Raw genomic sequence first — 25,124 nt, forward strand, 5'->3', positions numbered from 1 at the left:
TGCTATTCAGTGCAAGTGAGGGCATGATTAGTGGAAGTGAGGACATGATTTCATATCTTACTTGGGAGTTTATTGGATTGTTTAGTGCTACATTTCTAGAAGATACTAACCACTTGTCTTAGTATAATTAAATATATTGTTATTAGTATAATTAATTATGTTGTTATGGCGTTTTTGTAATAAACATATTAAGTTTAGCCAAAATTATTTACATGAAAGAATGATTTGGCCACAACATTATAGGGCTCTTCATTAAAAATGGACAAAAATTACATGATTTTGCTACGCAAATCAGATAGACCCAATTTGTTGTTTAAACCTTGTCAAGTGATCCTACTTAAACCCACTACACAAAAAGATGTGAATCCCGACCATAATAAATGAATTGCAAAGACAATAGTGTTAGCAACAAAGCAAAGGATCTTTTTCATTCAAATTTTAGAAATGGTCCATACCATCATTCTCTAATTTCACGAACTGAAAAGAAGGCCAACCAGTGAAAAAATTATTGTCATACAGAAAGTAACAGCACAGTGAAGATCTTGATAAAGGAATATCTCTGCGAATCTCTACCTCGCTTACTAGTAAGGCCACCACTCAGGTCCACCAGGCTTCTTTACAAGGATCTGATTGTATTCCGGTCTTGATGTCTGAAATCAATTCACATTCACAAGAAAATAACAAATTTTTAAATTAAAAAAGAAAAAAAAAAAAAAAATGAAGGGAAAAAAAGAAAATAAGGACATCTATCATAAATTCAGTAATGACGACACCAGATTGTATCAGCAGAAGGAAGTTCAAATGGACCATAAACATATGGTAAAGGCAGGACCATAAATTTGAATGAAGAGCCTTTTTTACTCAAAGAAATGCGTAAGGAGGCATCTGTGCATTGTGAGAGGTATAAGAGAGGATGATCACAAACAGGCAACACGGAAACACTTAACTTTGAAACTTTTACCACAAACACCTGTCAGCATCCGACAAACAGGCCAACAAAATAATTCTCCACATGCTTTCTTCAACTGAACACCTTTTATTTGTGTTTCAGCATCACATTGTTAATCTACTTTGAAATATCCATAACCCATATCAACTTCAATTCGAAATGAGGACCATAGGGACAAAAATTCAAGAAGGTATTCTTATATGAAGTCAGTTGACAAAAAGCTGTCAGTGACACTGTTAGTCACATAATCCGACAGGAGGGTGGCTGTCCCAAGCTCCGCGCACAAATCATCGCATGAATTCAGTTTGCATAGTTCGCGGATTTATTTTCCAACTCCACACCTTCCACATGTTTTTGGGGTAATGCACACACAGGGGATGGGGGCAAAAATGTGGCCAAAAAATATGACTTTATAGGGGTCATCTAACCAGCCATCTATTGATGGAAGTGCAAGTCACCAACCATTGAGGCAAACTTTTTTTGTGATAAGACTTAAAAAAAAAAAAAATCCCTATTCAACTTATAAATTTAACTAATTAAACCACACTAATAATAAATCCGTGTGCACATGTATCTGATAGCTACTTTGTGGTTGAAAAAAAATAAACTATGAGAAGTATTAACTAATAAATTAATATTATTGTGTATAATGTAAAATTATAATTACATCCATACACAATGTATAAAAATTTAAAATTATATGTACATCCATAGACTATAAATATTTTATAATAGATCCCGCTCTCAGAAAATTTCAGACTTCTACGCTCTCGCTTAGTGTGATTTTGATTCTGACACAAATGTGATTGAGATTTCCTAGTCAAAGATAGAGCTGCAAAAGACCAAAGTCGTTCTAGCATATTGCTAACTTGCTGACTTGGCACATAAGATTGAGCTACAAGAGGCATTGATTGCAGGCACTTTTGTTTACCAGGATCATTTTATCTAAGAGTACCTGTCAGTCAACTCTTCAAGATATAGTTCCTCAAAGCAGTCACAGAACACCTGTGATACAGACTGTTCAGTGTCATCCAAGAAGCGTGTATATAAGTGATAATTCTTTCCCAGGTTCAGTTAAAAATAAGGATGGAAAATCCTTTCTACTTTAATCAAGCTGCAGGGTAACTGGACCAGCATCTTAATTGGGATCTCAAGTCATCTTTTTTTCTTTTTCTTTTTTCCTAGTTGGTACTCACAAACCCAAAATAGGGATTTTTTTTTTTGGTTCCACTGCCAGGATCTCGAGTCATCTTTCTTTGACAACATCCAACACTCCGAGGACTTTAATAAAAGGATGACTCTAAATTTTGTCCTTGCAATTCAGTGACTTCAGTCTGTTATAGCAATCGGAAAGAAATTCAGCTCCAAGAATGGTTGCAATGGCACCATTTAGGCTTGAAAATTCATCAGCATAATTATCCTATAATGCGTCAACTATTTAAGAAATGGCCATTTATAGCAGTCCCAGAAAACCTGTGATACATACTGCTCAATGTCATCCAAGAAAAGAGTATATACTTCATTCCAGCCAATTCCTTCTAACTCATCCTCATCCACCTCACTGAGCAACTCATCATTCAACAAAATCCCCTAGTGGTCCAACACTGAATTCTCTCAAGGACAAATTTTCTTCCAGAAATCCATGCTACCTTATCCTATTTCCACATTTTTTACATTCATCTTCACATTTTTTTACCAGATATAATAACTCAGGATCCAAGAGTTTGGTTCTTAGATTTAACTAAAGTTTATTACACTTCAAATTCTGTTTATATCATGTTTCTAGTCTTATGTTTACACAGCCGGTCCCAAGCCCAAAAAAAGGAGGAGGTTTGAGTTATGTAACTTGACAACCAACGTAAAACTTTTGTCCGGACTAATCCAAAAACTGGTAAAAAAAAAAGCTGAGTTGAGTTGAGTTTGGTAATAATATAACTTGGTATGGCAAATTTAGAACCAAAACCTTACTGGAATTGTAATTTTTCTTTTTTGTCTCTTTATTAAGAGCTTCAAGTTCAAGGATCATATCACCAAGGAATTGAATCTTCATCAACAAGAACACGGACTCTAGGATCAGGTAAATAGAGTGGTGTGAGTACACTTGATGTTTAAAGCTTATATTTTAAGTGCTTTAAATTGAAAAATGGACAATGTATGCTTGTGCCGCTCCATGAGGCCACTGGTTTTGTTGATTTGAAACAATGAGCTCTTGCAGCACCAGTGGAACTTTGTGCATTCACCAATCTAATTTACTTCTGATTTCTGTTTAAACATGTTTTCAAATCCAGAGAGCAATTGCACTGATCCAAACTTTGACGTGCACCGATCAAACCTAGTCAAAAGAGAAGTTGCACTAGTCTAACGTGTCACTTGCACCGACTTTAATTCTTATCCAAACTCGTTCTAACTTCTACTTGATCTCTAAGAACCATTTTATAATGTTTGTAGGAGACTTTTTCTGTATAATCAACAAATAGTATTGCATTTAAGCAGCGTTTATAGTAATCCCATGTACCAGACAACAGGAACTCACAGAAATCTATCATAGCAGCCAAATACACCAAAATTTTGGACAGATGCAGGCTGTACAAGAGCAAATGATATACATATATATATATATATATATATATATATGTAAGAAACCTATTACTTGTCTATTAATCTAAACAGCAAAGTTCCAACAACCTCCGGTATAAAGTGTAATCCTTTAGAATTTGTCAGGCGAACATTGCATTTTATTTTATTAGCGATTTTGTAGCTTACTTATATATATATATTCCCTTTCCATTTCCTATTAATGATTGACAAATACAAACGCACAATGATACCAATATCTAACTCCATGCTCCCCAGTCCTAGAAGGGGTTCTAATCAAAAGGGCCATATATTTTAGATATAATTAAATGAAAATAAATTAATAAGTAAAAACAATTATATTTATGCCTCTTATCAAGAAACTTTTTGCAATTTCTTTAACATCTCAATCTAGAAATGCATTCAAAAGTCAGAACTGGACAGTTTATTCCCTTGAGATTTTACAGCCCCAAAGATTTCTTATTCATGGAAATTTTCTTAAACTATAAATTTGTCTACTTCAAGTTAAGGCAAATATCACTTACTCATAGAAATTGGTCGACAAATATATAGATACTATCAAAGCTATGAAATTTATGGTAAAAGACGCGTAGGGATGTAAGTATTGTAAATCATTCATTCTAGTTCCATTCAAATTCTCGATTCATAATATTCTTTTCGAATTCTAACAACTAGACAAATTAATTCGGATATGTAATAAATTGATACTCTGTTTGGTTGCAGAGAAAGCTAAAGAAAAGAAAGGAAAAAAACTGACCAGATCTTTGAAGATGAGAAACGCGATGAGGAAGAAGAGGACGAAGAGGATCTCGAACTCGGCGAATCGGACGAAGGTGAAAACTGAGCTCACCCATCGAGTCAGCAACGATTCGTTCCGCTTTCGACCCAAATCGACTCGCTGTGGCATCGTTGCCTTGAGAATTGAGGATACAATCACAAAGTGGAAAAAAATTATCAACAATGATAGGCGCCCGCCAACCTCCCAACGACACAAAATTGTACTCGTATGTGTATGCGCGTGTATTCCCACTAATTCCAAAATAAAATTGTAGAATTTGAATTAAAGCTATATATTTGTCAACGAGTCAGCGCGATTAACTCACTGATTCCCATTTGGTTAGCCGTCACGCCCCCAAATATCATAGCTTGGTGCATGAATGGGTAAATTTAAATCCGACACCATATTTAGTCCCAAATGCCGAAGTTAAAACTCAAATTAGCCATGGTTGATATATCAAATGAAGTCCGTAATATCAAATATTTATAAACATCTTAGGTTCTTGCCACGATCCAAATTCATAGGATCCGAATAATGGATGGGTGAAGACTCAAGTTTGAGTCCGTACTTGAGTTCGAGGACATATTTGGGGTAGAAGAGTCATTTCATGATTTCAAAATGAAATTTGTGTTGATGCTCTCAAACACATTATAGCTGTGGCTAATAACACAAATATATTGAGGTGCTCCAACATGTCATGACACTGATGCAAAGGAAAATACTTTTATTTGTCGGATAAGTTTGGGATGGGATGCTCTTTCTCGACCTATTGATATCCGTAATTCTAAGTGTTGGATTACGAAGGGTGTGAACAATAATTCAAATATAATAGTAATTGTTTATTCAAATAATATAAAAAAATAAACTCATATACATTTATTTTCTTTCAGGATTCCAATTAACCAAAACCAAAGTTATCATTTGTTTTGTTCACAAGACAAACAATGAAATTTGGAATTGCAAATTCGCTATAATATCCATATATGAAGAAGAAGAAATTCAAATGACACTGACAAAAAAAATAACGAATTCCATCTGTCTCAAAAGAAATGTTTAATTTAATAATTATAATAATTAAGTTCAAATTTCAAAACTAATCTATAAAAGTGAAAATTGCATTAATTTATGAAAGATATTTTAAATATAACTATTGTTTAAAATTCCAACAGTTAGTACATTAATTTTCTTAAAATCAAAGCTTGTTTTTGAGACATCTCAAATAAATAAATAAATAAACTTTTATTTTGAAACCAAGGAAATAAAATCCACCCTATGAACAACCTCTCTCCTGATGCCACGTGGCAAATGCCTTAAAGTCTTCAAGAGTTGTTTTGCGTGATGACAATTACACACCACTGTGAGGGCACTTGCCCTTGCTCTTCAGACTTCTGCAAAGTGCAAACCCTCACCTTCCAAATTTCCCCAAACTCCTAATCTTATTATCTCCTCCTCAAATATTCCAAAACCCATTTAAGAAATCTTATATATAGTGACATTTCAACACCACTTTTATTTATTAGACATATCATATCAAATTAAAGCCTCATCACACCAACAAATCAAAACCCATCTCATCCAAACACACCCTTTACCAAATTCTCTTCAAATTTTGCAACACAAAGCACAAACATCCATCTTAGGAGGAAAGGAAAAGATGTCTGCTTGTGGGGTTCTCTTCTCTCTCTTCCTTCTCCTCTTCTTCAGTCCAAATGAAGTAAGACTTACCCATGTGAGTTCCTCTCTCTCTCTAGATCCCATCAATATTTATTTTATAGATACCTAATCGATTTACATGTGAATTTGAGTCTGATATATGTGTGTGTGTGTGTGTGTGTGTGTGTGTGTGTTGTGTTTGCACTAATTCCACTCCATGTTTTTCTGCCTCCACTCCATTGCAAGTGTTGGATGCATCAAAGTGTGAAGTGGAATTAGAGTTGTACCCATTAATAATGATTTTTTCTTTTATTTTATTTTTTTTCTCCATGATTTTTTCTTTTTCACCTGAATTTGAGTACTCAATGTGTGTGTTGTGTTTGCACTAATTCCACAACAGGTTTTTCTGCATCCACTCCATTGCTAGTATTGGATGTAGCAAATAGTGGACTGGAATTAGAGTTCTTGTACCCATGGAATAATGATTTTTTATTTTTATTTTTATTTTTATTTTTGGTTTGATCATATATATGGGATTGATGTTTTTTGAGTTTTGTGATATGGAGGCAAATGGGTTTGCGGCGGGGAATGGCACGGTGGCGGCAGAGGCGGAGATGGTGCCGTTGATGGAGGATGGGCGGGCGGAGATGGTGGTGGAGCTGAATGAGACCAGGAGGCGGCTGGGGAGCTTCCAGGTTTGTGCATTGTGCACTTGCTGTGGTGGGGCCAGAGGATACTGTTTGCCTTCTCCTTGTTGCTACGCCATCAACTGCAACATACCCAACAGGCCTTTTGGCTTCTGTTCTTTCACTCCGAAGACCTGTAACTGCTTTGGATGCCATATCTAAATCCAAGTCTCCCTCTCCCCATTCTCTCTCTTCTTTCTCTCTCTACAGTTTATTTATTTTTGTTTAATTTGGGGGGTTTTGATTCTGTTTTGGGAGTGTGAATGGGAAGAATATCTGTTCTTGTTTTAATTGTTTATAATTATTTGGGAACAGCTATTTCCAGGTAAGTTCTTGCTACTTCTGATGGATCTCTATCTATAATCAATACTATCTCTGTGGGAGGCAACTAGGAAGTGATGGTTTTAGTTTTTCTGGAAGTAGCAATAACTTGCCTTGGAAAAAGCATTACTAGTTTTGGTCAACAACAGTGTGAGAGAGGAAATTTTGTTTCTCTTTAGGGAAATTACTAGAGGGTCCTTTCGTCTAATCAAAACCCACATTAAATTTTCTTTGTAATATGTAATATTTTATTAAATTTTTATGGGTCTACTTTTCTTAGTTGAATAATTTTGATTGGATTGAATTGCATGATCAAGATCATCTAATATTTTGTTGTGAAAGTTATTGCAACATTTATTTATTTTTGTGGAAAAATGTTGGTGCTTTGTTGGAGCTATGGATTGTGTTACTGATGATTGGGATTTATATATATATATATATATAATGTTGGGTGCTAAATTATTTGTTTATTGTAATAGTGGGGGTAATCAAGATTGCAGCTGAGTAAATCTCAGTGGAATGAGCAAAAACAAGTAATTGTTTTTGTGGAGACAAGTTCACATAATTTACAGATGATGCCCATCCAAGTTCCAACAGATTGTCCAGTCATATGGGTCCATTGTTTGATAAATGTAGCATCCTCCTAGCTGTGTGTTTGTGTGTGTGTGTGTGTGAGAGAGAGAGAGAGAGTGTGTGTTTTAAATGTTGGTGGAGAAAATGGATATTTTCATATCAATGCCTCTGGCCTGTACAATAGCCCACCCAACCATGGAGGTGGGTGGTAGTTGGATAGGGGCAATTATGGGCAGCTACCATTTGCAACAACAATAATGTGGTGTGTTATGGTTCTTTGAAGGCTGGCATTCATTGATAGAATATGAGAATCTTTTTTCTGTTGATTTTTTAAAAAATAGATGAATCCTTTGTCTAAAAGCAATGAAAGTTACATGTACACATGTGAATTGTGAGTGAAGACATACAATGATAGTTACATGTACACATGTGAATAGTGTATTGTGTGAATTGTGAGTGAAGACATACATAGTCTATAATTTGTGGGGTCATGTGATTTGAATGGCAATAGAGCTAACAATCACTGCACTTGAAATTGGTAAGTATTGAAAAGGGTGCATTTGGGAAATCTCATTTGACCTCACTTTGGAATGACAGTGTGCAACAACCCCTATGCTTCTCCATAACAAAGTAGAGATGGGATCCTCTGTGTACAGGGAGTGGTGTATCTTGAACGGATCTCCTCAACTACACAAGTACAAGGGATGGGATTCGTTCAATGTAGTACAACACTCATTTTATCTTGCATATCCATGCTCAACAAAATAACATAACAGGGATGGGATCCTCAGTTGTTAGAGCACAGTATTATAACAGTAAAGACGATCAGGATCATTCACACATGTGAATGATTTTGGCTGTACGCCGCAATACTTAACATAGAGATGGTCTTTTGAGTTCTTGTGCACTCGTGAAAATTTAAGCTAATCTCATTGAAGTCAATTTAGAGTAGAGTTGGAAACTATTCTAACACTGCAAAGCCACCCTCAACATATTCATGCTTTTTGTGTACTACGGAGTATATTGGTAACATGGCATTTTAACCTTATTTGAATGACTTGCATGTGAACCTTGGGTGTAATTTGTCTTAGAAAGTTGGTACATGTTTGGTGGTAGGGGCGGAGTTAGGATTTTATTTCAGAGAGGGCATAATGCATTTGTTAAAAAATAAAAAAAAAATTAATAAATATGACAAATAGGAAGTATAATTTTTTAAAATCAAAAAGGCAAATAAGAAAAAAATAGTTATAAAATAATATGCTAAATAAATACTATAAAAAAATATAGTTACAATTATAAGAATCAAAATATTAATTAATAATATTTTAATTATATACAATCACAAATGTCATCGATAAAAAAAAATAAGTTAAAAAAAATAAAAAAATACATAATTATACATAAGAGAAAAAAGAATTTTTTTAGAAAAGGAAACAAAAATTAGAAAAGAAAAAAAATATATTGTATACGTGAAGAACGAATATATGTAACCTTTGTTTTTTTTAAAAGAAAATTAGAAAATTTGAGGGGGACACTATTTAAAATTATCATGTAATTACTATATAAGTATATGTATATACCAAAACTATGTACCTATATATAATATGTTGGAGCAAAGTGAGGGGGCACGTGCCCCTCTTAGCCTTAATTTGCTCCGCCCCTATTTGGTGGTACATGATTGTATGAAATGTGTTATAGGCCAAGGTTGTCAGATTGGCATTTGCCAAAGTTGTCATACATGGTTGTCTTATTTCTTGGACCGAGTGAAGGAATGGGGTTCAATTCTGGGATTAGAGGTGCTACAGAATCTAAGTTCATTTATGGTTACAAATATATATATATATATATATTTGCATTGAGTGTTATCTGCATTTAGGATCTTTTCTTAACTCTCTTTCATATAACAATTTCTAGAAAACATTCAATAAAACAGAATTTAAAATATATATATATATATATATATATATATATATATATATATATATATATTTTATTCGTCATAATTAGTTTTATGTTACTATTGAAAAACAAAATTAAATTGGTCATAATAACTAAGGTTGTAACATTCTACTTTTTGGTAATTGTGTCTTCTTCCTTGAGTTCATTTGATCCTTTTTTTTATTTTTTATTTTTATTTTTTATTTTTTTTACAACATTCACAAATATCCAGGTATGAATAATGTAGGATTATTTGTCTCATTTAGGTTCTGAACTCTTTGGAATATTTATCAAACTTTTTTATTCATAATTTAGGATAAATCCTAATCACTTTGTCATTGTTACCTTCTTTTCTATATTTTCCACTCTCCTTGGAACAAGAAAGAATTTCAAAATATATATCACTTCATTTAATTTTCTAAAAAACTTGTTGCAGTTACACGGCTGCATGAGTACGTTTTATTTTAAATATATTTGTAAAATTTTCAACACTACTGTCGTAATTCTTCTGCAGTCAGTGTGTGTGTTGTGTGTGGAATGATTAGATAGTTGATCCTCACCCAGCAACCACTTTATGAAATCATTCCATTTGATACATTGCTGCATGGAAATCAAAAGCATACAAAGCTCTCTTAAAAACAATGGAGTGGCATTACACTACAATTCAATCAAGATACTTGTAATTTCAACCAGAACAGAAAATTCCAAAAATTCATTAACTTAAAAAATAGATGGGCATAAATCTCAATCAAATTCTCTGCTAAACATATAACTATTTCCTCAACTCTCAAAAAAAAAAAAAAAAAAAAATCCAGCTATATTTTGTTCATATGTACAGCTGACTAAATAATGTTTTATCCTGAAAACTGAATGACATAATCACAAATCAAATAACCGAGGAGCATAACCTTTGAACTTGTTCATCCTGTAAAGAATTCTGTACCGCTTTTTTCCTGAAGCTGTGCCCTATGAATATTGCATGGCTCGAGACATAACTCCAAACTCATCATCAATTGCCACCCTCTTCCCGTCTCTCCTTTTGTATGTTTGCATCTTCGATGCTTTTTATTTATTTATTTTTTTTTATATTTTACATATGCCATACCAGCTTCAGAAAGCTGCTTAAATAATATTAGATGATCTACTTTACCGGCTCCGGAAATGGATCATTCCAACATTCATCTTGGTCAACAGCATTCTTCCATCGCTTTTTGAATACCTGGAATTCACTATAGGACTGCCTTCTCACCTAAAGAAAGACAAATTTTTACCGGGGTTACGAACACTACTAAATTTCTACCTCCCAAACGACAATTTGAGGGTTCGTGTACCCATAAGGCAATGGATGTGATATCCAAATATATATATATAGAAAAAGACTATTGAGATGCCTTTTCTCCATTATGCCAGAATTCAGAAAAAAAATTATAAGATTCCACAATCACGTCCTTTCAAGAGGGATTAAAATTACAGCAAAATTCCTGGGTTCTGACTAGAAGAATGCCCAAAATTTGCTAAGTCCTGGATTTTCTAAAGCACACCCCATGATTCAATATATATAAAAACCCCAAGAGTTTTGCAACTTTACTTGAATATGCTACGTTCTTAAGTCCGGTTGTTTTTCTAGGCACAGGCTTAATGTGTATAGCTTGGTGTCAGACTAAAAATGATAAGACGCTCTTTGTTCATCATCTGCCTGGTTGCAATTATTTCTCTTTAGTTTCTCTCAAATTGAGCACTTCCAGATTCAATGACGACGTAAATAAATGGTCATTATGCACTTTGTGAACTGCTAATGATCATTATTTACAGAAAAAATCCGCACTACAGAAAAAGGGTTTTGACTTAATGATGCCATAAATTCAGAGACGATAAATAAAGTTGGTTACAAAACTTACTTCAATTCTAGCATTACTCTCATAAGACTTGTATGATGCCTGCAACCAAGAGAGAGTAAATAATCAGTTCTGATGTAAGATACAATGTAAAAGGAGCACTAAAGGTGTACAAAAAACAATCGTCTCCAAGCTTGTTTCGTATATAAGTTTAGAATTATTGCCACACGCTGCAAAATTGTCTGCAGCATTGAACATTTATTTACTGGCAATTTATAACTAAACAGCACATAAAACTATAAGAAGTAAAAATGCAATACAACTACAACTTCACCAGCAACATAAAATTCTAACGAGTCTTGATTTGGACATGCATAAAGCGTAGACATAAACCTACTTGGCAAAGATGGTTCAGGAACATGTATCAATAACACTAAGGGTGAATTTGGCACAAGACAAAATAATTGACCAATTGGAAATGAACATATCTGTGAGATGGTTGAAGTAGCACCAATTGGAGACAAAATGAAAAAATCAAATATGATGGTTTGTTCATGTGGACTATTAATAATTGACCAGTAAGGAAAAGTGACACAATTCTTATTGATGCTAGTGCTAGTGGAAGGTAAAGGCTAAGACCAACACGGTCTGTGAATTTGCAATAGATAGGAAACATGGAGGTGGATCAGATTTATGAAACAAGATTCATGAAGCTGCCCCCAAATAGTTGTAAAAAGGTTTTATCGAGTTAAGTAGATTGTCGGTAAGGAAGGAGTTTGTTGGAATTCGTAGAATGTGCCATTTGAGAAATTTTGCACTAAGCCAATAATTATCAACTCAAATGAGGGCTTGTTCTTACGCATACATCTCGTAAAGGCATTGGAATAAGCCACAAATCACTTTCTTTGGTAAGCAAAATCATACTTTCTTTGGCATTGAACTGACTCGTGTCCTGTCCAATATATTTTCTTTACATACATTTTTTTTCTTCATATAGCCCATAAGAAAATACATCACCCTGTAAATAGCATAGATGATCTTTTATCTTTAAAAGTTTAAAAGATGAAAAAAAAAAAAAAAAAAAAAAAAAAAGAGAGCTGTGAAATGAGTTAGATGGCACAATGATGGACAAACATGTGGGATAGATATGATAGGTTACCATGTCATAGCACAAGATCAAATGAAATTGAGCAATTGAATTGCGACTACAAGACATAAATAACTATTTAAAGAAGTGACGCCCTTTATGATCTGATTGCCACTAAATTGTGTAGGTTTGAGTCTTCTACGTCCGTGCTCCGGACATGATTTGAACTAGAACTTCAATGCTCACACTCATAACCGAGGAACTGATTTTCTAGGTTTTCCCTTTAGACATCATATTGTTTCCAATGTTTCCTTTGTAATTACTGTTGACTTTTTCCAATTTGATCAATAATATTCCTGCAACATATGCATTATATGATGACTTTAGCCTTTCCAATTCATCCTTGTCACTCCTTCTACCAACCTTATCCTCTCTGACTTTTGCCTTCTGACACATTTCTTTTTCTTTCCCAAAGTTAAGCCGACATCAAAGAATATATTACTTGCACATCCAATAACTTAAATTTGTATGCCACAATATTATGACCTATACACACAACATTTATTTACCATTATGTGTACTGACATAAATTTTTGTTTCCATTTTATTAAAAAGCACTCATATTTTGCCCCCATGTGTATTTATAGACTTATTTATTTTTCTTTTCTTATCCTTAAAAGTTAAAAATGGATGCTTTGTCCTTCCATATAAGCTAGCTTAAAGTATTTTCACTCCAAAGTTTAAATCTAAATCACATTCCATTTTACCTCCACTTCGACTTCAACCCTATCTACTTGAGAGTATTAACAATTTGACTGAAGCAAGTTTGGCTGTCCTCATGCTCAGCTAGGTTTTAACACTTGGTTTTGTTGAAGACTAAATTCGTGCCAAATATAAATGTCTATAAATGTCTGTTCAGGCATGGTTCTTCATACTACACAAACTCAAACTCGGTTCTACTTGGTTCAGCTTGGACCAAAGAAAGACTAGCCTGTTTTCCTCTCTGTTCAACTAAGCTAGAGCTTAGCTTGGCTTGAGCTGCCATGCAAAAATTAACTTCAGAAAATCCAGAAAGATGTCATTGGAATAGACAACTAATTTCTGAAATTGATGAATGGAATGAGACAGGATCATGTTTGTGGACTACAGCGTACCATGCTTCAAGGAATAACCAATATAACGCACAATTATGCATATGCAAAAATAGGAAAGACATGGATTAAATAACACATATCTCAAGCAAGGGAAAAGACCTTAGTTCAAGAAAAAAAAAAAACTTCATATGCATCTTCCAATGTACTAATTCAAACATATCTTAAGAAGAGGCCATATACCATATAGAGCAACCAGGCCAATAATGTAACAGGTTTCTACAGAAATCAGAGCATGTAGATGTACCAAGTATCATTGCAGATATAATCATGATATATGTGAAGTGAATGACAACTCAAGGACATCCTTTTCCCTTGTCACTTCTTTATTGTTTTCCATTTTTCTCTTTGGGAAGTGGGGTTATAATAAAAAAAAAAAGGTAACCTTGAAAAATAAATTACTCTGAAGCATTGAAATAAACATAATATTTCTAACCTTCTCATCCGTGTCTCCAAGTGTAGGGAGACCATAATGAACAATGTACTCAGAGTCCACTATTCCAATGTTTTCAGTTCGATCACCCTATCAAAAGAATGCCCAAAGGAATCAAATAGCGCACCAAAAAGTGCTTAAGAATGCTCCAAAAGAGGTAAAAAGAACAAAAGAAACTTTCAATGACTAATATAGAAATTACCTGTGCACAATAACCAAGCCGTATATCTAGGCCCCACGCATGGATCAAGTCATTCTGTAAGAAACATCAAAGAAAAAATATAAATGTGCTAACCAGTGTGCTATATAACATGGCAATCTATTGTGGTAATGAGATTAAGAAGTTTAATATAATCCTCACAGGTGTAGCTGAGTTGTTTTAGGGGTTTGAAATTAACCAAGAGGTCCCAGGTTCAACTCCTACCTTGGACTAGCCCTTACACATAAATTGTAGGGAACCTCTCCAGTGTTTGGAGGCATCAATCCCATCCCTAATATTATTACCCTGCAACAAACTGCTTCCATTTTTCTAGAAAATAATCAGCCCCTGGATTCCCTTTGACCTCTAATATCTCGTGGAGCTATCGACTAAAAGAAACCCCACTTCTAATCTCGTGGAGCTATCAACTAAAAGAAACCCCACTTCTAATCATAGTTATACAGTTTTACTTATAAAAAAATAAAAGAAATCATAGTTATACAATTTTGACTTCATACTAATTGAATTCCCATATTGTGTGTCAAAATGACCACCATAACTAATACAGAAAAGAGGACAAACCTGGATCATAAACCATACACAGCGCCAGGCAGCTCTTGAGAACACGGGGGCCATTACTTCTATCCATCTGTAACACAAATTTTCTTTTTTAATCTCCTCTAGTTAAAATAATTCCAACTTTTTATCCCTCCATCATAAAGGATACAATAACAAATGCATTCAACTAAAAACCCAGAAAAAGGTGTTACCTTCAGTAAAAATGAATTAACTTTATACACCTTTATATATCACATGTTAACACAACAAGTTAGTTTACTGCTAGTTCATTTTTACCCTGTGCATGGAGGAGTTGTGCTGTTGCCATCACATCCATTCCCACTATCCCCAGACTTGTAAATCCTCCTGCAGACACAATTGGCCAAAACAGTAGAAACATGCATATTAGATTAACCAACCGAAGTAAAGGCAAACTTCCGTTAACATAAATTGATATAGCTCAGCAGAACTGGAGATATAAATAACGTGGGTCAGGTGGAAACTCTTTCAAAATGTAGGATTAAATCAAAAATAAAAATAAAGACTATGGTGATTGGAACTAACAACAGTAAAGAGACAACAATAGAATAAACGTTACATGCCACTAGAAAGGAGTCCAATATTCAACAAACATCAACTAGGTGTATTCATAGGATGGCCACAACTGAGGAGAGCAACCAACCAGTCTGTGAACCATGCATGGACTGTTCTCTCAGCTATTTCTAAAGCACAAATAAACATTACTAATTCACAACCATTGGATCGTTAACCTCAGATTTTTATATTGGAGCAACCCATGTTTTATTTTGACAAAGCCCAGAGGTAGCATTAAATAAAAAAAGACAGAGCCCTATAGAGGCAACCAATACAGTTCCGGCAGAGTGATATAGCTGCAGCCATGGTATATCTAACATTCTCTTTATCTCATGGAAAGTTGAAATAAACCATTATTCCCAGACAATAGGTTCTATTGGAACCAATTAGAAAACAGCACTATTCACATGAATAAGGATTTTAATCTTCTTGGCATGTTCAGAGGTAGAAACTGAATTTGGCTAACACTACATAATTGTTTTTTAAAAAGGAACACTGTTAGACATTAGTACACAAACTATAAGGGAATAAGAGAACCTGTGAACTTTTGAATTCCTCGAGCGTATGGTAATCTGATGATGCACCTCCGATTTGGCAAGATCAAGCGCTGGCTGTGATATCTCAAGCCCTTCATCTTCCACGATTGATATATACCTAAAGTATCAAACAAACAGAACAGAATTCAACATCCTCCAAAGAAACTACCATATAATATACATCAAATGGTCAGTCTACTATGCATAAATGCAATCTAAAGAGTTATATCACTTATTATGAAAAAACAGGACAACTTTATTAGTATGCTGACACATCAAGGTAAGACCATACACTTGAATTGGGCTATAGAATTCAATAGCTATCATATACAAATGAGTTGGCTACAAAAATATATTGTTTACCCATGCCATGTCACATCATGTATCAATCAAAAAGTATTTTGATTCATCTCAATGTAACATCCCACACTCTAGATAACTCGTTTAAGATGTTGATCTTTTCTTTTCATATAAATCTAGATCGAACAAGCTACACCAATATACTCGGATGATATATCTCCATATCAGCCAAAGTTTAGATTATGGTTCTTTATATCATAGGATAGACCATAGGTTTCATAGTACTAAGATTTGTTTATCACCACTGGACTCCATATGTAAAGTCCAGCTTCCAAGTTATAGAGCACAACAGACTCTATAATAGGCGGCCACCTGATTGGTGTTGAATAACTTGTTTAGGGCTTTAACAGACTCTATAATAGGTAAGACCTTATACTTAAATTGGTTTTGTAATCAATTTCTATGATGAGAGAATGGAGATATAGTCTTTGGCCATCTTCATCTTATTGCCAGGTGAAACATAAAATATTAATCAGCCAATCAAGGAAGCCTATACAACTAAGTACTAATTTAATTATTTATCAGTGGTTGTTACATACAATGTGATTTACCATTATTTAAAACTGATTATAAGCATTCACTCAACATTTACACTAAAATACACACAAGCAAGAGAAACAGTATATAATTAGTAGTTATTTATTTATTTTATATTCCTCCCTTGAAAAAAGAAAAGAAAAAAGGATAACAGTGTTCACATACCGTTTGGGGTGGAAATTTGCAACCCCAAGGTCTTCATCCCAGACGAAAATGTAGCTATACTCTGCGACTATATCTGGATGTAAGAATCGCTTGGCGAACCACCTAACTTGTCATCACCATTATCGACAAAGTAATAGAAGGTTAGAACCAAGACAGAGAGATATATATGATCATACAACTTCTATTTTAAATATAATTTTATTCTTTGTCCCAAAAGATAAACCTAAAAGAAATTTGGAACTGTTTAAAAATGTGAGAAAATGTTTGCAGAAAAGTACTGATCATTAATTACGAAAGCATAAATACTTCATCAATAATGAATTAGAGGGCAAACCAGTCAAGAAGAAAATATTTGTAAAAAAAGCAACTTGCATCACATATGATGATATAATTGGAGTGCTAACCCAATTACCATTTAGTCTGATTGATTGCTGATACATGTATAACACGATCACTCCAATCTAAATCCTTCCATTCATCAACAATGCCGTCATAATGGAAAAGCATCACAACAAAATTGCTCGATAGAAACTGCAAAGCAAAACAGGAGTAAATAATCATGGGTATAAGATAAAACAGATAGTGAGTATAATTCTATAAGAGTAAAGAGATTTAAAAAAGTACCTTTCTAACCATCTTATCTACCCTTTCTTTTTGCCTTATTCCAACAGCGACACAGAATAAGTTTGTTGAAGACTTGACATTCCTCTGCTCCAAAAAATGACAGTCAATTTCTTTAGTAAATCTCAAGAAGATATACCAGACATAACATAATGTGTACCAAGGTCTTATAGTTGCAGCATTAACCAATGTAATTGCACCATTGTTCCTTCAAGTAGAAGCAGCAACGATTATAACATTGACATTAAATACGCCTACTCAACTAACATATATTCTGGAATTTCCTGGCTTCAATCAGTAATAAAATGCAAAATCCATATCAATATTCGAGATTTGGTTTCTCATGAGGTTAGCAATATATTCTGGAATTTCCTGTTGAAGCAAGATCCAAAGGTATGGCAAGAGGTTAGCACCAAACCATGTTAAGAAGTGTTATGTAATTCACATCTTTCCTCTTGACCCCATCATAGTTGCTCCAAAGTCCATGAGGGTTTCTGTGGAGAAGGTAGGGCAGGGTTTCTGTGGAGAAGGTAGGGCAAGATTGAGAAGTAGTTTATTAGGAGGTTCAGGGTTCAACATGATCTACTTGTTACGAGTTAATAGAAAGAGTTCAACAGTTGGCAGAATAACTGTCAAGAAGTACTTTAAGTTTCATTCCCAATTATTTCACATTTCTTCCCCTAATCCTTCCATGATGCCTTGAAGTCCACGGGGTTTTGAGGAATGACTAGTGGAAAGTATCACGTCATCACAGAGAAGTAAATTAATCTTCACAGAAAAGCACAAGATTCAAGTCTATAGCCGATGCAGAAGTTAGAGAGAGAGAGAGAGAGAGAGAGAGAGAGAGAGAGAGAAGCTATTGTGCTAAAAGGAGGTTGGAGGGTCTAAGGAGGTTTGTTTAGGGAGGATATGATGGCGGCAAAGAGAAAATGAACAGATGTACATATACACAACATCCTTGTATGGAAAACATGTCAACTCTGCTTGAAAGTAATGTTTTTCCAAGAAACTTGGGTATGTATCAAAGAAATGTTTAAATTAATTAAGAGAATGCATATTTATAATCACAACTGAGAAGTAGATTTATATGTAATCCAAATCATTGCTTATTGAATTCTCTGTCTGTTATTTAGAAGATCAATACCTTCGGAGAGCCCCATAGCGGTCGCATTTCCAAGTTAGAAGTCATGGAGACAATACCTTTAGGTAATGACTCACTTCCAGGAGGCCTGCAACCATTCTAAATTTTTAAAACTAATCAGAACCAGAAAAAATAAACCATAATCCAAATTGAGGAAAATTCATACAGATCAAATTAATAACCATCGGGATCGTTTGGCTGCCAAGAATATGGTCCTGGAATAGGCATCTCATAACTCAGTATGACAAGTCCAGAAATATTGAAAAATCAAATATTCCTATTCCAATTTTGCAAATGTCCAGGAAAGTCTTGGAAAAGTGAATTCACTCCCACCAAAATACATGACTCATTCATATATATATATATATAGGAAATGGAATCAACTTTTTGGCTAAAATTCACCTATACCTTTAAGTCAAAATGTTTACTTATGCTGTGTAGCATTCCAAAATCAACTTTTTGGCTAAGCTTTCACCTATACCTTTTAAGTCAAATTGTTTACTTATGATCTGTAGCATTCCAAAAATGTCACTCATGCAAGCACAATGTCAATAACATTAATACTTAATGTTTTAGTTTCTTAAAAATATGTTTTGGTATTTTCATTTTTATGCAATTTAAGTATCTTTAGAAAATTTGTAGCAGATATTGATAATCTTCACTAAAAAAAAAAATTATCTTACCAAAAAAAAATTGACGTTACAACCTTATTTGGAATTAGTATATTATTACACTATTTAAAAAATAATAATACTACAAATTTGAAATTATAATTTATATATCTTATTCTTACAATATAATCTACAAAGCAAGGACACTTCAAAGAAGCTGTATTTGTGCCCGACACGTGTAGAACACCAACGAATTTCAGACATTTCCAAACACACGCCTGACACATCTTTGACATGTCCATGATTACAAAATCAAAATTCTTGATTTTGGATGCATGGCCAAGACTTAATGGATATGCGTTAACATGTGACAAATGTTAGATAAGACTTTCTTTTAAAATGGATAAAAATTATATTTGTAAGAAAAAAACAAATTAAAGTTTACATAGTAAAAATTTATCTAAATTTGAACATATTTGAAAAAGAAGAAGATATAGGAAGGTTTTATTGAAGGAGTGAGCACTGGCTTAGAAAAACAATCATTATATTGTGTGCTTACATATATGATATACATACACATCTATGTACAGATGTATGGCATATCCTTGTTAAATTTCCTTGTAATGTTTTCCTCTATGTGGTAGAGGTAATTATAGTTATATAACTACAGTTTACAAATTTCTTACTGCAGCCATAATTTATCTATTTGTCTTGTATAATATGACCTTCACATAAAATTAAGTGTCCTCGCCATGTCTGCTCTCTACTTTTCAATATTTTACCGTGTCGATGTGTCTGTGTTGTCTCATGTCCATTTTCCATATTACTAATGAAAACTTCTTAAATCATAATTTATATTTTGAATGATTATCTTTGCTTAGAAGTTCCTAAATGACTGAGCATTTGATTCCCATGAGCATGGAATTGAGAATACCACCTCCTGTCGGGAATGAGATGCACATGTCCCTGAGTTCCAATTGTCAATAGCACTTGCCAAACATGGGAATGAGGTGAAGGGAAACGAGATACCCATTCCTCCCTCAATTTTTATCAATTAAATGTACCCTCGAGGTTTGAAAGGGTTTTTAATGACCCACTAGGCAGTCTAGTCTAATTAGAACCCTCTATGAGTTGATGAATTTGTAGTAGGATAATTGTTGGCTGGATAAAGACAGCAATGAATATTGTCCAACACCAGTTGGGAGGTATGGAAAGAAAATGTTATTGTTGTGGCAATTTCCAGCAAATTTAACAAGCGAAGTGAAGTAAAAAGAAAAAGAAAAAGAAAAATCAATCATAGTAAACCTGTCAAGAGAACAACAAACCTCGCATTTGTTTAATATTGAATCTTGCATACTTTCCTCAGACCTCAATCTCAACAAATTCTGCACAATAGAACCCAAAATTATACCATATATGCAGTACTTTTGAATACCCTTCTGAGATGCATCAGATAAAGGTAACAAGAAAAAAAACGAAAAATAGAATGAGCTAGACAGATTTGAGATAGAAAGAAAAAAAAATTTTGAAACATTTAGTTAGTACAAGAAAACCTGGGGGGAATAAATGAATCCAACAAAATTATGTTAAGAAGGAAAAATGTCACAAGAAATTTAGTAACAAGCTAAGCAGTAATATACCAATTCACTTTAAAAAGTAGTATAACCAAAAGATTTTAAAGTGCACAAACTTGTATAAAAATTTCAAAATTAGAAAAAGCTATGGGATTTATAAAATAATATGAATACCTCTTTATGATCTTGTGTAATGATTGCCCAGATGAATAAAACTATAAAAGATAGAGAAGCTGTGGTAAAAAGGCTGCAGCGACATGATCTCCTACTTCTTGGATCAGCTACTGGTACCTGGAAAAGAAGACACTATCAAGACAGCATTTTCCATCCATAAAATTAAAGAGGTATAACTAAATTCCATTCATAAAATTATGGAGGTGCATTTTCTCTTGGAGACACATCCCAACTCCCAAGAAGCCTTGACAGTCATATCAATAAAGAGAGAAACAAAAGCTTGACAATATTTGAAAGAAGTTCCCACATAGAAGGCCAAATATTGTTTATTAAAAAGGTGGTCAAGCAACTTAACGGTCAAACCTCATTGCGGAATGGAAACATAGGATTTAACTTTTGGTGGTTCCCTTCCCCTAGTATTACCTTCAATGTGGATTATGAGACTTTCTAACTGGCACATACAAAGGTCTTCTTTGCACATGTCCAAACCATCTTAACCGGTTCTCTCCTTTTATCTCCAATTTGTGTTACTCCAACCATCTCCTGAATGTGATCATTTCTATATCTATCATTTCTAGTCTTACCGCAAATCCATCTCAATATCCGCATTTTCACTGCTCACTTTATACACATGTTGTTTCCTAGTTACTCAACATTTTGTGCCATAAAGTATGGTTGGTCTAATAGTAGTTCGATAGAATTTTCCTTTCAATCTTAAGGGGATACACGTATTACATAGTATACTAGATACACTCCTCCATTTCACCCATCGTACCTTGATTATATGATTAACAACATCTCCAATTTCTCCTTCATTATGGATAATTGAACCTAAAAAACAAAAACATTCACTTTTTTGTACCTCTTGATGTTCAATCCTCATTACATCCTCATTTGTATTTCTAAATATATTAAAGTTACACTCCATATATTCAATTTTATTTCTACTTACCTAAAACCCTTTTAATTCTAAAGCTTTCCTTCAAACCTCCAATTAGGCATTAACTCCTTCTCTAGTCTCATTGGCTAAAAAAATATCATCAGCAAATAACATACACCATGAACTCTCATAGTGGATGTGTATTGTCCCGTCATCTATAACCAAGGCAAAATGGTACAGAATTAATGGTGACCCTTGATGTAAGAATACAGTGATTGGGAATTCACTTGTTCCCCCTACAGGAGTTCTAAATATTGTTCACATAACCATTATACATGTCCTTTATTGCGTCAATGTATCCCTTTGTGACTCTTTTCCATTTATTTTATCCCAGAAACCATAACAAAAGATCCTTTTCAATTAACAAAATCTTTTATCAACAAGATAATCCTGACCATCAAAATGTTTAGCTAGTTCCTTCGAGTTATGCAATAGGAACCCAACAATGTAAATTCCCATATCAATTTTCGATTTTGATTAACAAAGAAGAAAACAACAAACAAAAAAGTTCAGCTAAGATCCACCTCGACGGAGATTATAAAAGACAAACATTAAACTTGAAAAGTTTGGGAGTTCTGTAAGAAGAGAGTACCGGCTCGATCATCTAGTTTATTGAGGCATGAATCACAGATTCCATAAATCATCCTTATTTACCATTTGGTTTTGAGCAAAAAGTTTGTCTTTTTCTGTTTAAAGAAAACAAATAAACACTTTCGAAAACAAATAAACACTTTCCATCTGTTCACCCAAACAATATCTTGAAGCATAACTCCATCTGCTAAAAACACAAGCCCTATGAAGTCACACCACTAAATATCTTCATTTGACTCTCAATTCGCTATGAACTCTTTTTTTTTTTAAGAAATCCCATCATCCTTCCCTTTATCCCATATGAATGGGGTCGGCCAAATGAAATATTTTTCCATTTTTCCCGTTACACACCATGTCTTCTCCTTTAAGTAGTTTTTAAGAAATCACATATCTAAACCAAACCCAAATACACAGTCGTGTACTCCTCAAAAATAAAAATTGTTCAGACACCAATACCAATAGAAAATCACTTTTCAAACCTCAAATATGTAAATACAACAAATATGAAACAGATACAGCTACACAGTCCAAGAACAACACATTCTTCAATAAATAACCATCAACTAAAATATAATTCCCTGTTTGTGTGCGTGTGTATAGAGAGAGAGAATAGGCTTACAAAATTAGGTGACTTCATCATCCCTAATTGTCGGCACCTGGGTTGCACCTCCCTACTGAGATTTATGGTGTATATATCTATATATATATATATATATATATATATATATATAAAGATGTGGATCAATATATATTTATATAAAGTGAAAGAAAATAACAACCCAAACCATAAAAAAAAAACCGTAAAGTTTCCAACTAGTACCTGTATATTGTCCAGAGAGAGAGAGATTGGACTCTGGAGTTGGGTTTACACTTTGCAAGAACCACCTTCTTAATTTGAGAGAGAGAGAGAAATAGACAGAGAAAGTGACACGCAGAGAGAGATAGAGAGTGGTGAGAGCGAAGTCTACGGCCAATTATGGGAGGTAATCTTGCGATAATGCGTATCTAGTCACACTTTACTGTAAAATATGTATATAAATTCATTAAAAACCTTAACAAAGATATTCCCATGCTTTCTGTCCAGTTAAAAACAGATGCTTCGTGCTACTGTCTTTTTGTATGTTTGTGTTGAAATTACAGGTTTGCCCCTGCACGTTTTTTCTATTGTCTTTGAATGGCATTTATTAGGGGTGGAAAGAAAATGACTGGGTGGGTCATGTTTGGATAACCGGGGAAAACAAGGAAAGAATCAAGCAATGGTGTCAAATTGGCCAGAGTTATTTTAGGATGCTCCAATCGTTTTTTTCTGCTCCAATAAATAGTATCTAATAAGGTCTCTTACATACCATTAGATTTTTCAGTTATAGAATTTTTTTCCTTTTTTTTTTTTTTTCGGTTTTAGTGTTTTAATGACACTTCAGTTCGTAATAAAAATCAATCTATATTTCTATATCGTAATAAAAATCAATATATATTTCTATCATTTCTTTCAATTGTTAAACCATTCAAATATATATATATATATATAAAAGCCTTTGTTTAACTGAATTTTCAGTCAAATCAATTTTAACATTTGTCATTTAAGTTTGTTTGTTTCAACGAAACAAAACATATTCTTCTTTTTGAGATAAGTTCACGATTGGGCGTGTAGAACAAATTGTTAAAAATTGATAAATAAATTATTTTTATTAGATTTTAATAATTTTTTTTTCGTAAATATTTTACAACTACCTAATATCAAAAAATTTTAAAATATAGATATTTTTAAATATTTTATATCCAAACAAACAAAGACCAAAAAAAATTCATTTATTTCTATTATTTGAGATAGAAAATATTTTTTTTCTTCTTTGTAATGGCAAATAATACACAACTACTTTGGCTCTATAAAGACTAGAACCATGGGCTTCTATTCGAGAGATAAATACCATTGTGTTACAATTTGTAGGGATAAAATTTTAAGATTTTTTTTTTCCTGAATAAAAAAAAAATAAAAATAAAAATTTTAAGGTTTAATTTCACTGACGCTCACTCCTTAGGTTTGGCCATATATTACCCCTCAAACTAAGAGTGCACACGATCTGGTTTGGTCCCATTTTGAGCATTTTTGGAACCAAACCGCTCCTTACGGTTCCAGAAAATTTTAAACCGAACTAGACCATTTGAGCCATGGAACCAAACCAGCCCAAATTGTGAAAAAATGGTTTAGTTCGGTCAAGTTCCGCAGTTCTAGTTAAATTTTATTTTCCTATTTTTTTCCCCTTTAATTATATATATAACAAAAAAATCAATAAAAACATTCACATTCCCGAATTTAAGACTAAAATAGTAAGAGAAAAAGAAAGGGGAAAGTGGATGAGATAGACCCAAAAGTTAAACCCTATAAATTAAAATAAGACTGAATCTTTCTGAAACTGAAAATGATGACAAATCCGTGGTTGAAAATTAAAAAACTTGATTCGTTATCGTTGTTGATTGTGCTTGAGGCGCAAACACACTGTGAGACTCAGAGATCTGCGAATTG

The 25,124-nt window shown here is 33.6% G+C and overlaps 3 protein-coding genes across 5 annotated transcripts; 1 reads left to right on the forward strand and 2 right to left on the reverse strand.

Moving 5' to 3' along the window:
• Positions 1 to 402: 402 nt before the first annotated feature.
• On the reverse strand, positions 403 to 5,792 carry LOC132270076 (uncharacterized). The gene is made up of 3 exons (XM_059771283.1): positions 5,732 to 5,792; positions 4,302 to 4,610; positions 403 to 650 (listed from the first exon to the last, which is right to left on the reverse strand). The coding sequence occupies exons 1-3, from the start codon at positions 5,790 to 5,792 to the stop codon at positions 598 to 600; spliced, it is 423 nt and encodes a 140-aa protein (XP_059627266.1). The 3' UTR covers positions 403 to 597.
• LOC132271342 (uncharacterized) lies at positions 5,677 to 7,270 on the forward strand. Its single transcript, XM_059772689.1, has 2 exons — positions 5,677 to 6,051; positions 6,542 to 7,270. Exons 1-2 carry the CDS (start codon positions 5,977 to 5,979, stop codon positions 6,821 to 6,823), a joined length of 357 nt encoding a protein of 118 aa, XP_059628672.1. The 5' UTR covers positions 5,677 to 5,976; the 3' UTR covers positions 6,824 to 7,270.
• A 2,906-nt stretch (positions 7,271 to 10,176) lies between these two features.
• Positions 10,177 to 23,557, reverse strand: LOC132271343 (uncharacterized). 3 transcript variants are annotated; one of them, XM_059772690.1, is made up of 15 exons: positions 23,421 to 23,557; positions 23,220 to 23,296; positions 21,070 to 21,186; positions 20,647 to 20,706; positions 18,714 to 18,809; positions 17,573 to 17,656; positions 17,361 to 17,479; positions 16,949 to 17,050; positions 15,888 to 16,004; positions 15,054 to 15,122; positions 14,781 to 14,847; positions 14,202 to 14,255; positions 14,003 to 14,089; positions 11,392 to 11,430; positions 10,177 to 10,742 (listed from the first exon to the last, which is right to left on the reverse strand). In XM_059772690.1, exons 2-15 carry the CDS (start codon positions 23,238 to 23,240, stop codon positions 10,635 to 10,637), a joined length of 1,140 nt encoding a protein of 379 aa, XP_059628673.1. In that variant the 5' UTR covers positions 23,241 to 23,296; positions 23,421 to 23,557; the 3' UTR covers positions 10,177 to 10,634. The 3 variants fall into 3 exon arrangements, with proteins under 3 accessions (XP_059628673.1, XP_059628674.1, XP_059628675.1); XM_059772691.1 differs by having other exon boundaries at positions 23,220 to 23,274; positions 23,421 to 23,555; XM_059772692.1 differs by lacking the exons at positions 21,070 to 21,186; positions 23,220 to 23,296; positions 23,421 to 23,557 and having other exon boundaries at positions 18,714 to 18,798.
• Positions 23,558 to 25,124: the final 1,567 nt, after the last annotated feature.

The sequence above is a fragment of the Cornus florida genome, unplaced genomic scaffold (assembly GCF_030987335.1).
Source record: "Cornus florida cultivar Cherokee Brave unplaced genomic scaffold, ASM3098733v1 CherokeeBrave_3.0.0_Hap2_Chr08, whole genome shotgun sequence".
Classification (NCBI taxonomy): domain Eukaryota; kingdom Viridiplantae; phylum Streptophyta; class Magnoliopsida; order Cornales; family Cornaceae; genus Cornus; species Cornus florida.

Excerpts from the sequence above, each read along its gene's own strand:
- LOC132270076 (XM_059771283.1), bottom strand. The coding sequence starts at position 5,792 with ATGGGTTTTGGAATATTTGAGGAGGAGATAATAAGATTAGGAGTTTGG. Across the intron at positions 4,611-5,731 it reads AGTTTGGGGAAATTTGGAAG|CTTTAATTCAAATTCTACAA; the intron begins GTGAGGGTTTGC and ends ACAAATATATAG. Across the intron at positions 651-4,301 it reads TTCTCATCTTCAAAGATCTG|ACATCAAGACCGGAATACAA; the intron begins GTCAGTTTTTTT and ends AATTGATTTCAG.
- LOC132271342 (XM_059772689.1), top strand. The coding sequence starts at position 5,977 with ATGTCTGCTTGTGGGGTTCTCTTCTCTCTCTTCCTTCTCCTCTTCTTC. Across the intron at positions 6,052-6,541 it reads ATGAAGTAAGACTTACCCAT|GCAAATGGGTTTGCGGCGGG; the intron begins GTGAGTTCCTCT and ends TGTGATATGGAG.
- LOC132271343 (XM_059772690.1), bottom strand. The coding sequence starts at position 23,240 with ATGATGAAGTCACCTAATTTT. Across the intron at positions 21,187-23,219 it reads TGATGAAGTCACCTAATTTT|GTACCAGTAGCTGATCCAAG; the intron begins GTAAGCCTATTC and ends CTTCTTTTCCAG. Across the intron at positions 14,848-15,053 it reads ACAACTCCTCCATGCACAGG|ATGGATAGAAGTAATGGCCC; the intron begins GTAAAAATGAAC and ends TTTGTGTTACAG.